We start from the raw sequence: 16,880 nt of genomic DNA on the forward strand, positions 1-16,880 counted from the left end.
CAAGGGGATGCTGCAGGATAGAACACATGAAGTTGCCAGCCATGCATCGCCGCTATAACCAAATATAAGTACCCAAGATTGAGTAACTACACAAGGTTAACCCTTGCCGCCAGGAAGATTGGAATAAATTGGAAGAGAGGAGTAGACAGGAAAGATGAAAAAAAGCCCCCACCTCCCCGAAGGGAATCGTGAGGAAATGCGAATGCATTTCTTGCGCCGAGAGTACACGGCGTAGTAATTTTAATGGTGTAAAGCTGGACACATCGACATGCTCAACTGTCTCCCTTTTGGGCGCCTCTTTCAACGAACGCTTCCTACGTGCGTTCGTAATCACCGCAGGGATGTTGCCACCACCTTCAATGCAGCACAAACGCGTTTAGAACGCGCTGCTTTCAGGCTGTGCCAAGGCAGCACAAACGCTACAAACGCGTTTCAAACGCACTGCATTGAGGCGGTGGCGCAGGGAGGAGAGAGCGAACGGCGAGAGAAGGAGCGGTGAAGCACTGCACCTACCCTCTCCTACACTCTCTCCACACACGCGGGAGCTCCACCAAGCTCCCGGGATGCGAGCGCCCTCACACGCCAGAGCGCGCTCCTCCTCTCCACTCACTCTCCGCTACTCCGCCTGCACCAGCTGCTCCGGTTGCTAGGGGCGAGGATAAGCGCGCGCGCCCGCAGCTGTTGCTATGGGAGAGGGAGTGAGAGCGGAGAGGCGCGCGGACACCGACCGACACCTGACATAGCCCGACTAAGAAATGCATTCGCATTTAAAAGTGAGAGAGAAAGACAAAGATGTAGGGAGAGAGAGACAGAAAAAGGTGACTCATTAATTCGGATTTCACGGGACTGGAAAAAATGTCCGAATTAATCAACTTCTGAATTATCACAAGTATCAAGAAAACAAAAAATGTATATATCTGTTACATCGACACACTCTTATTTTCTTGATTAATATGTACACCTGTACTTATTTTGTATAAGAGCTGTGTGAAAGTCACTTCATCATCCTGCGACTTTATTAATTCGAACACGGCGCCAGACTCCCGTGTTTAATTAGCCCGAAACGTGCTCTGCACCCCTCCCTTATTACATACGCCCACCATCACCATGCACACGTGACGATAATTCTTTCGCAAGCAAAATGCCTGCAAAAGATAGTTCGTCCATCACGATCTAGCAAACGAGTTATACATATGCCAGAATACCGACCGCGGCTGAAAGCTCTTTATGTTCAATAGCTTCCGCCATGTTTGAGTTTTGTGACATTACGCACGTTGCATCAAGATAAAACGAAGCTGCCGAGTGCCGGATCCGCATGTGGACAAAACCGCGGTCATTAACTGATGAAGGTAGTGATGCGGACAGCGCCGCCTCGTTTCGGTTGTCTGCGAACGCCACTTTCACTCTTTTGCATCACATATTTGTGGCGCTTCAAGCTCAGCACGCTCCAAGGATCGTTCGAATTAACCGGGTTGCGGCCAAATGTGACCGAATTAACAAGAGTTTGATGCCATTAAACAACACATACGCTGGGTGGGACCAGGAAACACGTCCGAATGATTTGATTTCCCGAATTAACGAGAGTCAAATTAACGAGCTTTTACTGTAGTATGTGTAAAGCCAATGAATTATTGCACAAGTTTAATGGTTAGTGACTTCTGCAAGGTACGAATATATTAATAAATATAAAGAAGATATGCCTTGTGTATTGGCCAGCTTCAACTTTGTATTGTAACACAATATTAAATTACACGTTTGATTATCAAAGTATAGTTACAGCCCAATCACACAATATAATTTCCTCAGCAAGTAATTTCAGGCTCTCCAAGCAATCAAGGTGCAAAGATGGAATCAGACTATCTGTAGCAAGCAAGTTTCTAAAATGTGAAGCTAAAGGCTTATAAAAATACATAAGAAAACCCCACACTCCTATGCCAATGTGAAAGTGCACAGGAGGAACTGCATCCTAGCTTGTCTGTCATCATTGTCATTATTGCACCTTCTCAAAGCACAGACTAAGACAAAACAAAGGACAAAGATTCACATGCAACCAACCAATCATACATACTGTTCTCGAGAAATGTGAAGCTTCCGAATGTGAAGCTGACAGCATGTGATCTTACACTAGGGTTTTCCTCATGCCTAGAAGGACAAACTTGGTGTTGAGATACTCACTGTAGGCGTTGACTAGCAATGCCTCTGCTCATTTTTTTCGCAACTGAAAGATGTTTGGAAGGTTTGAGCGAGCATTAGCAGGAGGCACAGTGAAGATCTTCGTCATCTTCCGCTTCATCTCCTCCATACTTGCCATAGGAGAGCTTAGTGATGGGGTTCTGGAACGGTACATCAATGTTATTAAATGCACTTGGAAAGCTTTTCTCAGTTGTTCAAATTTCATAATCAGAGCCTCAAGAATTCCACGGATTACCCAATGAACCAATCTTTTGGTAATAAATGAGATTGAACTCCAATATTCTTCCAAAGCAAAGGTCTTGAAACTAAAGCTTTCCTATTTTATCGTCACATCATGCTGGCTGCCAGATCAATGCAGCCTTACTCAATGCTAGCAAAAATGAAAGATAAAGGAAAGTGCTTTCACCAATGCGCAAGATGGCTAGATAGGATTCTTCGAGCCACAGTGAAGCACCTTGGAGAACAGATGTCATGGACATTCATATACTCATGGCGTCACTGGGAGTCAGCAGCAACTCTATGGTACCTCAACCAAAAATCAACTAAAGAAAATTATGTACATTGCTACACACTTTTTTTCTCTTTACTTTCTGAAGTATCAAGAATATTTAAAGACTGATTGCGGCAGAGAAAGCAGCCTGACCACTTCAGGTGGATTAAATAGCCAGGCATTAGAGTGCACAACAATTTAAAGGGCCCCTCACCAGGCACCAATGAGGCATCAATAGAAATTTTGATTACACATTGGAAGTTGCAAGGCACTGTCTAAGAAGGGTTTTACCAAAGCATATTTTTTAAATCAGTTCATTACTAGAAAAATTAGGATAAATAAACTGCACTGTTAACAAGTTTCCTCCAAGAAGTGCGCATGACAGCCAAAGTGGACACCCTCTCTCTTTGCCTCGGCTAGTGTCCGCAGGCAGTGTAATCCTCTGCATACTCTCAAATATTGGATGTGAGTAAGCATAATAATAATATCTGGGGTTTAACGTCCCCAAACCACGATATGATTATGAGAGACGCCGTAGTGAAGGGCTCCGCAAATTTCGACCACCTGGGGTTCTTTAACGTGCACCTAAATCTAAGTACACGGGCCTCAAACATTATCGCCTCTATCGAAAATGCAGCCGGCGTGGCTAGGATTCGATCCCGCGACCTTCGGGTCCGCAGTCGAGCGCCATAACCACTCGACTACCGTGCCGGGGCGATGTGAGCAAGCATGTCACGTTCACATGATGAGCCTTGCCTACTTTTTTCCTTCTCTCTTTATATCGCGTGGCACACATATTCTGCATTCTCACTCTCAGTCTCCCTCGAGAGGAAGGATGCGCGGCCTTCTGTTTTAAATTTTGGCTGTTTTTGCACCGCAGTCATATTTTGCAAACACGATCACCACTGACAGATATACATGCCATGTTTGTTCGATTGCAATGCAAACATGGTAAAGTGCATGTTATAACAAATGCACTTATCTTTTTATTTGCGTAATTTAGAGCAGACACTGCAATTATACCATAAAAATAAAGGTGGACAGTGCTCGGTGCGTGACTATTTTCAACAAGTGCTAAGGTTTGAATTATAGTTTAATCATAGGTATGTGTTTCTGAACAACTTGGTGCATACCGGTACAGGAACAAATAATGCAAACATAGATAAGGACTAAAAGGGGGAGAATACTGAGACAAGTGGAAAGATTGGACACCACAGAGCAAGGTGAAACCATTGTTAAACATTCTTTTCTTGCTAAAGAAGAATTTTTTTTTAAGTTTATAAAGCTTTCTGAAGTACCGGATAGTAAAGTACTCTATCAAATGTGTCATGTAATATATTTTTATTTGGGCCTATTCAATGAGCAAATCACAGCTGAAATTGCACAAAAGTTCATACTGGCTTAATCGTCTTTTATTTTTTGAAGGAAATGTGTACACGCCAAAAACCTAACAAGGGTGAAAATTGGGGTTAGTTGGTTACTTGTGATCGTCCAACAACAGCGCATTACAAGAGACACATATAAGAGACATAACACTCTTGTATGTCTCTTTTATGTTCCTCGGCTTGGTCACACATTGTTATTAGAAGACAATGCCATGGAAGATCTTTATATAAAATAGACCCCCGAGAAACACACAAACATTTCAGAAATTCCCTTATATACTAAGGAAGACAATTCCTAAGATAAAAAATTTTGAATGTGAGATATCTGCTTTGTTTTTGAGAAACATAAGAAAAAATGCTAAGTAGAAGATTTTAATTGACTGTAACATGCATAATAGGCATTACTACTGGAGAGAGTCATGCATGATAAATTGAGTTTCCTTTTCACTAATTATTCACCACAGTAGAATTTTCAAGAAACACACAATTTATTAGAAAATATTTTAGATGAAGCACCATGTCTGTGACCCTTGCACGAAGTGACTTCATCTAAAGTAAAAGGTGGTCCCGTTTCACATAATTTGAAAACAACCAAGAGCATGTCACTAGCATGAGAAACTTATCAATCACATGGGTATATTTTGGTATCTTTGTAGTAAAAGAGATACAGGTTCTAATCAAACACGATCATTTTTAAAGACGTTTAATAAACATCTGCAATACATGTAGTCGTATATAACAAATATTGCTGCTCTGATGAGCACGCAGGGTACCCAAATCCAAAAATAAGGAGATTGCAATGATTGCAAAACTTTCCCTGATTGGCTGATATAATATCAGCTGCATTTTTTCCCAAGTAGTAACTGGTTACTCAGTGCACAGCAGCAATTACAACAGGTGTCAATTAACACTTTGACACACTATGTACACAATTGTGTACACCACTTGTTTTTGCTATTTGTATCAACTAGGGGCTAAGAAAGAGCGAGATATATAGAGCTTTGAATGATTTGAACCTCTTGCATAATAGATTTGTCTTCATTTAACATCATTTTGCAGCGCACTGTTGCCTATGACCACTTTGCTGAAGGTACTACCACGTTTGACGAGTCGCTTCCTGCGAGCTGTGTGAAAAGTATAATTTTTCATTGCTCAAAATGGACATAACTAAAAATGAACTTGCATTATATTTCTAGCCTGAGATTTCATTCTATTTATGCCAAAACAGAGCATCAATGACTTCTGGATAAATACATATTTAATAACAACTTAATTTGGATTTGTTACTATAACACAGGTAAATTAACACATTAGGACATTATTCTTATTGTAATAGACTACTGAGTGCCTTGAAATAACGTTGCATTGATTTGACACATTTACAGACAGTTCTTCATAAGTGGCGTCTGAAAAGGTTAAATAGAAAACTCATGTGTTATTGTTTTTTTTTTATCAGAACTAGAAATAAAATCAGCAAACACAAGAAGATGTGAGACTTGAAAGGCTGCGATAATTTCCACTATTTCCACCTAACATAAGAGAGCTTTATTATAGTGTAATATGTTTATGCCTGTGTTGACGTGTGTCAAAATGCTCATGCTAAGAGAGGATACACTGTGTGGCACAAACTGGTTACATAGACCAGCAGAAGGAAAGTGAAATGCTAATACAAACACATACGACACCATCCACATATTAAACACTCAGTACTGACAAACAAAGTCCACATGATCGCAATTCACTTTCTTTTTTGCTCGAAAGCATGGCACACCTCGGCTGACTTGTGGCCATATCCTTTGAAATGGGTGAATGAACGAAAAATTAGATACTATAGGCAGTGGTGCCATCTCGATGCAGATACAGCGAACACAGGCAGATTCTCGTTAAGCTTTTTGTGCTGCTAATTGAGAATGTATTTTAATAACGAAGCTATCAGCAGTACGCAGCTAGCAAAGCACCATTACTCAAATCTATATCAAATATTAGCATTAGTGTTGAATAAATGAGCTTAATAGTGCAGGCCGACAATTCAATAGATTTGAAGCGAATGGCTCTCACTTCGACAGGCAATGCCATCTAGCCCTACATACAGAACCCCTTGCGTGCGTTAGCACTGAATGTCCTGCTCTAAAAATAGCGCATTACATAAGCTGCATTTCTGTTCAGCGCATGCGCAGTGTGGAGCATGTAATGCTAACATTAACACAAGATCCTTGAGTTTGCTGCTTTCCATTACACTAAAAGTCGCTATTCTCATGTTTTCTTCTATGTGCAAGTAAACCTGTCTACTTAGTCCAAGGTTCAATGAAAACTAGTCAGGCGAGCGTGATTCGGTGAAGAAACAAAACAGGCACTCGCCTTGTTCAAAAGAAATTAACCCTTTGTGCGACAGCGGGACATATGCATCCCACTTTTCCGTCTGCTGGAAAAATTTTCTCCAACATCACCCATTGGAATTAGCACAACGATAAGTCACTCATATCTTACCTAAGTCTTCGTATTCTCGAGGAAAAATCTTTTACCACACTTTCGAAGGGCGGAAGCAGTGTTACAGTGATGTTGAGTTTCGATCAATTTTTCATGAAAGCTTCTGAATTTTCTTCTTCCCAGATAGAAAGAACCTACCAATCAAAATACCGGATAATTTCCTCTTTTTCTGGTTTTTCAGAGAGGTGATTTTAGCTTCCAGGCATCACGTGTTTTTTGTGAATTTGCGGAATAACTTGACTGATAAATGCATTGAAACTGCATATTGCGATATTGCCACGCTCATTCCTCAGTGTAATTGTGGATATTGGTGCGTTTCTCACAATGCCTCACAGATGGCAGCGCATTATCTAATGTTTGCTGTTTGCTTGATATGTTTTCTGCTAGATAGACATAGTTGTCCATTTTTGGAGCTGTTTGCAAGTTTGTGTGCGTTTTTAGCGGCGATGGGTGCACTAGCCCGGCTTTTTTCGAAGCATGGCGTCGCATAAAAAACGTAGTTTGACGGCCTCGCCAATGCGTCTACAAATCGCCGAATGAGCTCATCTTCGTCGTAACACCTGCCGAACAAAATGCGTTAAGGAGACACCTTCCACTAAATGGCATTTATGTAGTGTTTTTTTCCGAAGCAGTTGCAAGTAACATCGTGGCTTTGTGGTAGGACACCTGCTTGCCACGCAAACGGCCCGGGTTTGATCCTCAATGGGACAGAAGATTTTTATTGTTTATTTTATTTGCATCTTTCTCTATTTTTCGGTCACGGACAATTTTTCGCTCACAAGCGACGCCGATGGCAGAATTTCTGGGAAACGAGCTCTCTAACGCTATAGCGTTAAAATGGTTGGTGCATTTGGTGAAGTAAGCTTTACAGGAACAGACTACGGCACTATGACGGCTCACAAGAAGTGCAGGTGCAGGTGGTGTTCTACTGCTGGAATGAGATCCCCACAACTTTCCTCAGCACACCTTGAGAAGCGATACTCTGTGCCATTTGCTTCGGCCGTTTCATCTCATATACTCGTTGATGTAATCTCAAGATGGTGCCTTCATGATACAGTGGGACAGTGTTTTCCCACTTTTTGAAAACACTCTCATGAGCCAGTGGGACATATATGGCCCACTTTTTTTCAGTAAACTACTGGCTTGATTTTGATGAAATTTGTTTTATACTATTTCTTTGTAGCTTATGTAATTATACCAGAGCCGGTTTTTATATGATTGTGTCAAAAATATAGGCAAACCTACAAAGGGCTAAACATGTGTTGACGTTTCGGGGGCTGCTGCGGGTCCTTTGTTCACAATTGTGAACAAGGGACCGGTAGCGGCTCCAAAAAAAAACACGTTTAATTTTTTTTAACAAGGCGAGCACCCATCTTATTTCTTTAAACCTGTCTACTACACATGAAACACATGTGCCCATGTGCCATATCTTGAAGGTACTCTGTGGCGGGTGCAAAAGCTGGGCAAGCGGAAATGGATGGTGGCATCATGTGCCCTGCCTTCCCTCAGACTAGTGTTGGAGGACACGTTTAATGTTTAGGAGATGTGTTGAAGAGAGAAGCAATGCAAAGTTTGCTCAACTCTGCCTGCACTGTTGATCACATCAGTGCTGAGACAGCAAGTGTTCGCAGTCACAAGGTAAGACCTGTTCATGTTTGCCTAAGTGTGCATGACACCATGCTTGTTAATTTAGTAAACAAATGTTTCTTGCAATATAAATGGCTGATGAAACTATAAATCTTTACTTTGTGAAGTTGCCTTATACTTTGGTTTCGCTCTCAATGCTTTGCTTCTCCAGCAAAACTGCCACATTTCTTTAAATAGGCTGCGAAATGCCATGAAAATAAGGAGGCCTTCAATAAGGAAATTCTTTCTGCAATAATTTTTGAACATGCTTTGTGTAAGTGAAGTTAGAAGGATTACAAAAGCTCTCACCTTTCCCTGCAACAGTCCAATTTGGCTTCAAAGTCACCAATCATAGCTGACACCGCCGACTCATGGCAAGGTGCAACTTGCCTTGCATCTTCCAAAAGACACCGTAAGCCCGGTAAAAACGCATCTGTGATTGCATGTTCTGAAATGTCTGGGATGTGTGATTAAGTTCATAAGGCTGTAATTACTAAGACAGGAGGAAACTTACAACCTCCCAGTACATTTAAGTGAACAAAAACTTTATGCACTTACACAGCAAAGATAAATGGTAGTTATTAAACTTTTAGTGGTGAATAAGCATGAATTTTACGATTACATGTTTACGTAGTTCTGAGCAACTGTTTTTGTTTTTCATGTGCCGCTTCAGTAATTTTACGCTTAGTGCAAAGTTACCAATAAGGAAGCTTACAAAAGATAAGTTTTGAAGCACCATGCACAGAATAACTACGCTATAGTAGTCAGTCAGAAAAGAACTTCAGCGACGAATGCACCTTGGAAGACATTTGCATTGGCAACCACTGACCATTTTTACTAGTCCCTCTCCTTAGTTCTTTAGTGACCCATGCCCCAGCTACTTCCATCCAGCAATATGGCTACACATAAGAGGTTGCTCTATATTAGAGGCAGAGAGGATAATGGTGGCTAGAAATGAACTATGTAAATGAACTTTTGTGCCCAAACTTTCTGCTGACTATCCAAACCACTTTGTTGCACCTGCTTTATTCAAAACTCACTTTCTCTCTGCCGTTATATGCTGCGAATCCACATTTGGAACTGCCCAAAATTGCAGATTCCTAAAGTCACATGATGAAACTGACTGATGCACTGGAGGCGACCACGTCATCTCTGGATTGCACTGTGGCCTGTTACCATGTGTATTATCCATTGCTGTTGGCTATAGTGCATGTTTATAATACTCAGGTATGCCTTGTTGCTTTGTTTTACACTTTGTAAAATGCCTAGCTATCTTCAGTTAATTAATGTCTTGTCTTTTCTTTTTCCTGAACTTGTGGAAATCCTCATTAATATGACATTAGCTTATTTTCCGTTAAAATATTTCTCCCAACCATCTAAACAAGCCTTTGGATTGACATGTTCTTGACAGTAGAATGCTGTTTGTGGGAGAACGTGAGCAAGTTCTTTGAAAGCGATTTTAGAATAAGAATAATCCCTCCCATGCTGTCTTTCTATAAAGGACTATGCTTGCTTTTCACTGCTCAACCACTGCGTCATTTCCTCTTCAAAGTTGCACAAGCTGTAAGAGAACTAATTCTTGGAATGTGGTGGGTGAACAAACATGTGAAGCACATGTTTGCGAAAAAAAGCTGTGCTTTTTTTTTGTTACAAACATGATATACCGTATATACTACTGTAAGGGCCGCACCCATGTAATAGCCGCACCCAGAACTTTATTACAAAATTTCCCCAAAAAATGTATTTAAAAATTATCCGTGCATTAGCTGCACCCTCAATTTCTGAAGAGGTTAGCAGTATCATATGTTGTGCTTTCTATTTTTTTTTTTTTTGCAGGGGCAAAACAAAGCAGCTGCGACAAGTTTTTGGCCCCTCCAGGTAGCAAAAGCACAGGCTCCGAGATTTAGCGGCTGCCTCCGAGGCGCTGCCGTCCACCAAACAACACTGACTGAATGTCTGAAGAGGGCATCCCTTGTGGATGTGTGCCACTGGATTTTCGAAGCATGGGATGGGGTTTCCTTCAAGACGGTGGAGAAAAGCTTCAAGGTCACGGGAATCTTGAACAATCTTGAACAAAGAGGATGGAATGGAGCACGACCTCATCTAGGACAGAGACACGATTGAGGATGCGACGAGTAAAGAGGAGAAGGAGGGGCAAAAAGTAACATTCTTTAAACCACGTGAAAGTGACAAAGGTTCTTTTTCGCTTCTCCCAGTACAAGCAAGCACTGCGATTTACTTAAGGCAAGTACAGCTGAAAACGTCTACGAAAAGAAAAAAAAAGTAAAGAAAACGTGTCTTTTTTTCCTTGTAATGGCCACACCTGTGATTTTCATCCCAAATCATGGGAAAAGAAACCTGCAGCCTCTACACAAGTATATATGGTACGACTCCTTCACCCATCCTCCTCTAAACAAAAAACGGGGTGCCAAATGATGACACAAGCAACTACTGCCCAGAACAACAAGAAACTTTTTCATGGCTGCCCACTGGTTAAATATATACCCTATTTTCTCACATATAACCTGCCCCTGTGTATAACCCGCACCCCCAACTACAACCAGCGGAAAGATTTGAAAAAAGATCCGTGCATAACACACACACATTTCAACCATGCGAATTAATTTTACAGCTCGTTAGAAATGACCCTGCTACATATACCAGAAGATTTCAAAAACCTTAATTTCCCTCAGTGTCAGTCACTAGTGTCACTCTCTCATCCTCATCTACTGTCAGTTACAGCCACTGCTGTCGCTGCAACCTCCCTTGCATTGTCATGAAGCATTGCCATTAAGCCACCTTGCACGCTGACATTTGCATATAGTAACCCGGACCCCGACTTTAGCGTGCAATTTTCTGCATTTTTTTGTGCAAGCTATACCCGAGAAAATATGGTACATGTCCATAGGTGCCATAATCTTGCTTTCAGCATCATCATGTAGCTGCCAACTAAGGCACAGGGTGGTGACCACTACATCTTCCTTTCAAATATAGCTACATATTCAACCTGCATGGTGGTCTCACTGCATAACTTTAGTGCAATTGCTTAAGTTCTAATTTTGAGATGAACTGGCTTCCACAGGTGGTCCCTCATTTGAGGCAAAGGAGGCCACACATTGGATAGGTGACGTGCACAAAGAACTCTGTCACGACATTCCAGGCATTGATGGCAAGGGTGCTGCCTGTCCTTGGATGTACTGGCCCGCTGAGAAATCCACCAGATAGTGGCAATTCCTCTGCAGAATGCTGCTATGAGTCTCTTCAACATACAAATGAGGTTGTTCAGCAGAGATGAGGACCTAACCGCTGTAACCAACATCCTTTATCCATATGTCGGCCCCTGGTTTGAGAGGACTTATAGGGCTTGAACTGTGATGATGATTGTAATTTTTTCCCCGTTGTTCCTTGGTTGTAGAATACTATTCCTTGACCTCCTCATGACTTGCCAACAGAAACCAACAAAATACCAACAGAAGTCATACTGGGATTCCCAGAAGCTGACTTTGCATGTTTTCATGCCATAAGTAATAGTGCAGGAGAGATGCCAAAAACCTCAGGTGTATCTAGGTAAGCAAGAAGGGCCACATAAGGATCGGAGCTTTTCTCAAGCAGGTTCATCATGTTCTGCACCATGCTCTCTGCCTCTCCATGACTATGAGGGTAATAATAATATCTGGGGTTTAACGTCCCAAAACCATGATATGATTATGAGAGCACGATTTTGGAGCCCTCCACTACATGGAGGGCTCCGAAAATTTCGATCACCTAAGGTTCTTTAACATGCACGTAAATCTAAGTATATGGGCCTCAAACATTTTCGCCTCCATCGAAAATGCAGCCGCCGCGGCCGGGGTTCAATCCCGCGACCTACTATGAGGGTATCAAGGGTTGCTTGTATCACGGGAGAATCCGCAAGATCAAGCGAACTTGGTGGAATCTTTGGATAAAAGTTGGCGTCCATTGTTTGTCTACATGGCATCTGGAATCCCAAAGTGAGCAAAACTCTTTACAGCAGCAATGACCGCTGGTGCTGACCAGTATTCACTGCTGCCCCAGTGTGACTACTTCATGGAATCTAGAGTAGTAACTACTGATCAGGACATAATTGCATCCTTTAAAATGGAACAGGTTGATACCCAGATGTTGCCATGGCCTCTCCAGTGTGGAAGCTGGTATCAGTGGCTGGGAACACAACTTGAGTATAGAGACTGCAACTGCTGCCTCTATGTGCCCCTGCAGTCAATATGCAGTCACTAGGCATACTGCAATTTGGCCACTAAATGCACTCTCCAATGCATTCTTGACACCAGCATACCTCTCGATGCGCTTCATGTAGCAGTGCGAGGATACTTTGGTACCGAGCAGATATAATGACCATGTGGTGATTAAACAAAAGCAAGCCATCCTACACATTCAGTATATCGCTCTCTTTCCACTACTGCGCTATGCGCGTTGGTACTCTGCTCTTCGATGGCCAGCCTCTCTCACAATATGTCACAAGTGAGTAACACTCCATCCTGAGCTTGAAGATGATGGACGTTGTCTAGTTGACTTGCAACTAGTGAAAGTAGATCTTTGAGAACTTCCCCTACGCAGATTTCCGAGCTGTTCATGGCCTGTGAGGGTGGCAAATAGCAATGCATTTGTGATAGTGCATTAGACATAGCTTAGTTTCCCAGGTAAATATTTGACAATGTAATGATAGTACATCAGCTTGATCTGCATTCCCTGTACTGGATGTGGCAACGCTTCATGGTCCTTGCTCAAAAAGAGGGCTACAAGTGGAAAATGAATCAACTCATCCTCAAAGCTTAGAACATGAAGGTACTAGTCGAACCTAGACACAGTACACATGACAGCCACAGACTCCTTTTCCATTTGACGGTAGCGCCCCTGTGTGGGAGTGAGAATTCAAGAAGCATAGGCCACAGCGCATCAAATTCCTAAAGGTTGGTGCCCCAAGACAGCCCCAAGACAGCCCCAAGACCATGAGAACTTGTATCAGCAGATACTATAATGGGTGGTACTTAGCCACACATGTATCAAAGCTGAGCAATGACCTCATGTGGGTGAAAGCTTGCTCCTAACTGTGACCCTAATTCCAGGCATTGTTCTTGTTCCAGAGTGAATGAATGGTTGCACAGGTTTGGAATGAAACAGGCCACATGGTTGGCCATACCAGGCAACTGGCGAACCCCACTGACATCTACTGGCAGTGGGAGGTCCATGATAGCCTTGACTTTATCAGGATCTGGTAAAACTCCACCACGTTCATGACATCTCCTAAATACTTTACTTAAGACACTTGGTACCGAGATCTTTCAGTTGAGAGTGACCCCTACTTGATTTAGGCAAGCCAGGATGTCAGTTAGATGTTGGTCCTCCTCTTTGTGGTCCCTGCCAGGAACTAGAGTATTGTCTATCATAATGATCACTCTGGTAGTGCCTTCTAGAAGTGTTGACACGAAGCATTAAAAATATTCGGTTGCTATGCATCAGTTTTGTACAGTGTACAACTAATGCACGAAACTATTTTTTAACCAGAACTGCAGGAAGGCATCACAAATATGATGCCTTTCATACACACTTGGCAACACTACACAGGCTAAAGAGACTTCTCTCACTGCTTGCATTTGTGACCAAAATATAGCGCAGCACATATGAAAGAAAAATATTATACAAGTATGCAGCCATGTAGTTCGATGCAATTAGATTACATATGAGGCACTGCAGATCCGAACATATTTATCTCTGAACGAGCAGAGTGACACATTTCAAAACTCAGGGCTACAGTGCATTTCTTACATTGATGATCAAGACAGCACAAAGGTGTAAAAATAACACACAATCTAATGTAGCCTTATGTTCACCCATTGTAAGTAGCAGTAGTATGTGAAGTAGTTATTCCACATAAACTGCAGATCTAAAATTACTGTGTTAGAGAAGTGACTTGGGCTGGTTGGTGTGTATTGACTACAGACATAATTATTAGCGAAAAAAAAAAAAAAACAAAAAAAAAACGGGCAAGGTGAAGACAAAAGGTAGGACAAAGATTACTGAACTGCAAAATGTGCAACATGAGACTTCTATGACAGCACTATATGCATGGCTTCTGCAGCATTGCCTCCTTAGCACAAAATTTAATTAGGATGAATTCTAACAATGAATTAAAGTTCACTGCTAATGAATTAACTCATTAAAATGAATTCATTAAAATAAACACAATATATTTGCCTATACATGCAGTGCAAATTCAATCAACATCAGCTTGTAAGACAGAACTTAATTTCAGGAAGACATTTAGTCACATACAATTTATGACTAAAGCCTAAATTCACAAGTGTGTCGAACGGCAGTGCACAGTTTTCTATGACACAAAAAACTACACTGGGATGGTCAAATGGGTACAAAGAGGAATGCACAAACAGTGTACAGTTACTAAAGGATACAGGTGCAAGACAATGCACTATAGGCTTCAAGAAGCAGCTCCATAATTTTCACCCTCGATGAGTCGTTTGTATTCTGATTGTTTCTCATTGCCAAAATTGCAAGGTGAGGCAAGATGACTGAAATTTAAAACAGTGGCAAGGACATGTTTACTGATCACAGGCAAAAAGGCTTCGTTCTTTAGCTGCGCTATACTGTTATACAGACAAAAAACAGAAAGACATGACACACACGTGCTCAAATGACCATACACAAATGACCAGGCAAAACACGTCAGCTCTGTTGTGCTGAGAAATCCAGCTTTTGATTTCATAGACAAGCATTACATCAACCCACACGTGTCACTTTGAATCTTACATTTGCATAGTTCACTTTCATTTCTTTTTGTCATTTTATATCTTCCATTCACCCTTTCATTAGTGTACGTATACCTGATGTGTGTTCCAAGCAATAAGCAATTGCACATTGTGCACATATGTGTCTGGTCTTCCCTTTTTTGTCCATGTAATGGTATAGTGCAGCTAAAGAACAATGCCATATCAACTAGCCCCCATCAAAGCCTTATTGGACAAAAGGCAAGTTAGTCAAACACTGCAAAAATGAACTAGAGAGCCACCATGCGAGTTTATAACCATGGTGTTGTACGAGGAGACTCTCGGATAAATTTTGTTTAAGCCTATATTCACACCAGCGGACAGATAAATACTATGGTTCCAAATAAGTTCCACATAGTAAAAACATTAACACACTAAGTAACATACAAGAAAGCACCTTTATACACATTCTTATTATATGTTAGCTTTACTTCAGCGCAGAAATTTGGGCTTGATTGTGGTAACTTAACTCATACATCTTAAGCGCAAAGCAACAACGACAGAAGGAAGATACATGCAAACAGTGCCCGTCCAGTTTACATGTCTCTTCCCTTTGTGATGGCTTCTTTACGCTTGTTAAGGTTTACTTCAGCACTACATACCTACGAGGGGCATTCAATAAAGATTTCCCCTGACTAACTTCCATTTATTGCAGGATGCTGAAACTGCGCATGTCTAATGACATAAGTCACTGTAGGTCACGTGCCAATTTGCAACTCTAAACTAATAACGGTATTTCTTTTAGAGGTGCTGAAGTGGTGTGAGGTGTGATAACGGACGCAGTGGAATACAGAGCAGCAGTCATGTTCCCATACTTGAAAGGCCGCACTCCAAGGGAGACATTCGATGAGATAAAAGAGGTTTATGGGGAGGATTCCCCATCATATGATGTAGTGAATAACTGGCATCGCCAATTCAAATATGGTCTGATTTCCGTGGAAGCAGCTCCGATTGCAGGGCGACCCCACTACGCTGTCAATGAATACACCATCCAGCAAGTGAAGGCCGCCATTTTGGAAAATCGCCGCATTAGCGTTCGAGACTTAGCCCAACATGTCAAGATCAGTGTGGGGTCCATGGAAAACATCATTCAGGGCCATCTTCATATGCGTAAGGTATCCGATCGCTGGGTTCGCCGGCTGCTCACACCTTTCCAAAAGCATGTACGAGTCGAATGCTCCCAGGCTCTTTTGACCATGTGCCATGGAAACCAGCAGGACTTTTTCAACAGATTGATTACACAGGATGAATGCTGGGTCCATCACTATGATCCGGAGACTAAAGTCCAGTCGATGCAATGGAAGCACTTGGACTCACCGCCTCCAAAGAAAGCACGCACCCAGCCCTCGACGGGCAAGGTCATGCTCACAGTCTTTTGGGACCAGCACGGAGTAGTCTTGATGGATTTCCTAGCAAAGGGTGCCACGATTACTGGGGCATACTATGCTTCACTGCTGCGGAAATTGCGAGAGACCATCAAAAACAAGAGACGTGGCATGCTCACCAAAGGCGTCCGCCTTCTGCGAGACAATACCCCAGTTCACAACTCACATGTTGCCCAGACGGAAGCACGCTCCTGCGGTTTTGAAATTCTACCGCATTCCCCTTATTCACCCGACCTCGCACCATCGGACTTCCACCTCGTTCCAACATTGAAGACATATTTGAAGGGCAAGCATTTTCCAGATGATGAGACTCTGATTTCTGAAGTTACAACATGGCTTTTGGAGCAACCTGTCGACTTCTACAAGTGAGGTGTTTATAGTTGCATAAAAAGATGGGAGAAGTGTGTGTCCCGGGGTGTCACCTATGTAGAGAAGGACTAATAAATCTGCAAAGTTTCGTTGCTCTCTGTCCACAGGAAGTGGGTCAGGGGAA

At 42.1% G+C, this 16,880-nt stretch overlaps 1 protein-coding gene across 1 annotated transcript in view; it reads right to left on the reverse strand.

Moving 5' to 3' along the window:
* The window catches only part of LOC119406835 (RAB11-binding protein RELCH homolog), a 133,893-nt gene that overhangs the window by 19,693 nt on the left and 97,320 nt on the right, over positions 1–16,880 (reverse strand). The window contains exons 21-23 of the mRNA XM_037673593.2: positions 14,631–14,747; positions 8,491–8,638; positions 2,176–2,333 (exon numbers count right to left, since the gene is read on the reverse strand). Coding sequence (XP_037529521.1) covers positions 2,204–2,333; positions 8,491–8,638; positions 14,631–14,747 — 395 coding nt within the window. The 3' untranslated portion in view covers positions 2,176–2,203. The remainder of the gene's footprint in view (positions 1–2,175; positions 2,334–8,490; positions 8,639–14,630; positions 14,748–16,880) is intronic.

Source organism: Rhipicephalus sanguineus, chromosome 1, assembly GCF_013339695.2.
Source record: "Rhipicephalus sanguineus isolate Rsan-2018 chromosome 1, BIME_Rsan_1.4, whole genome shotgun sequence".
Taxonomy (NCBI): Eukaryota; Metazoa; Arthropoda; class Arachnida; order Ixodida; family Ixodidae; genus Rhipicephalus; species Rhipicephalus sanguineus.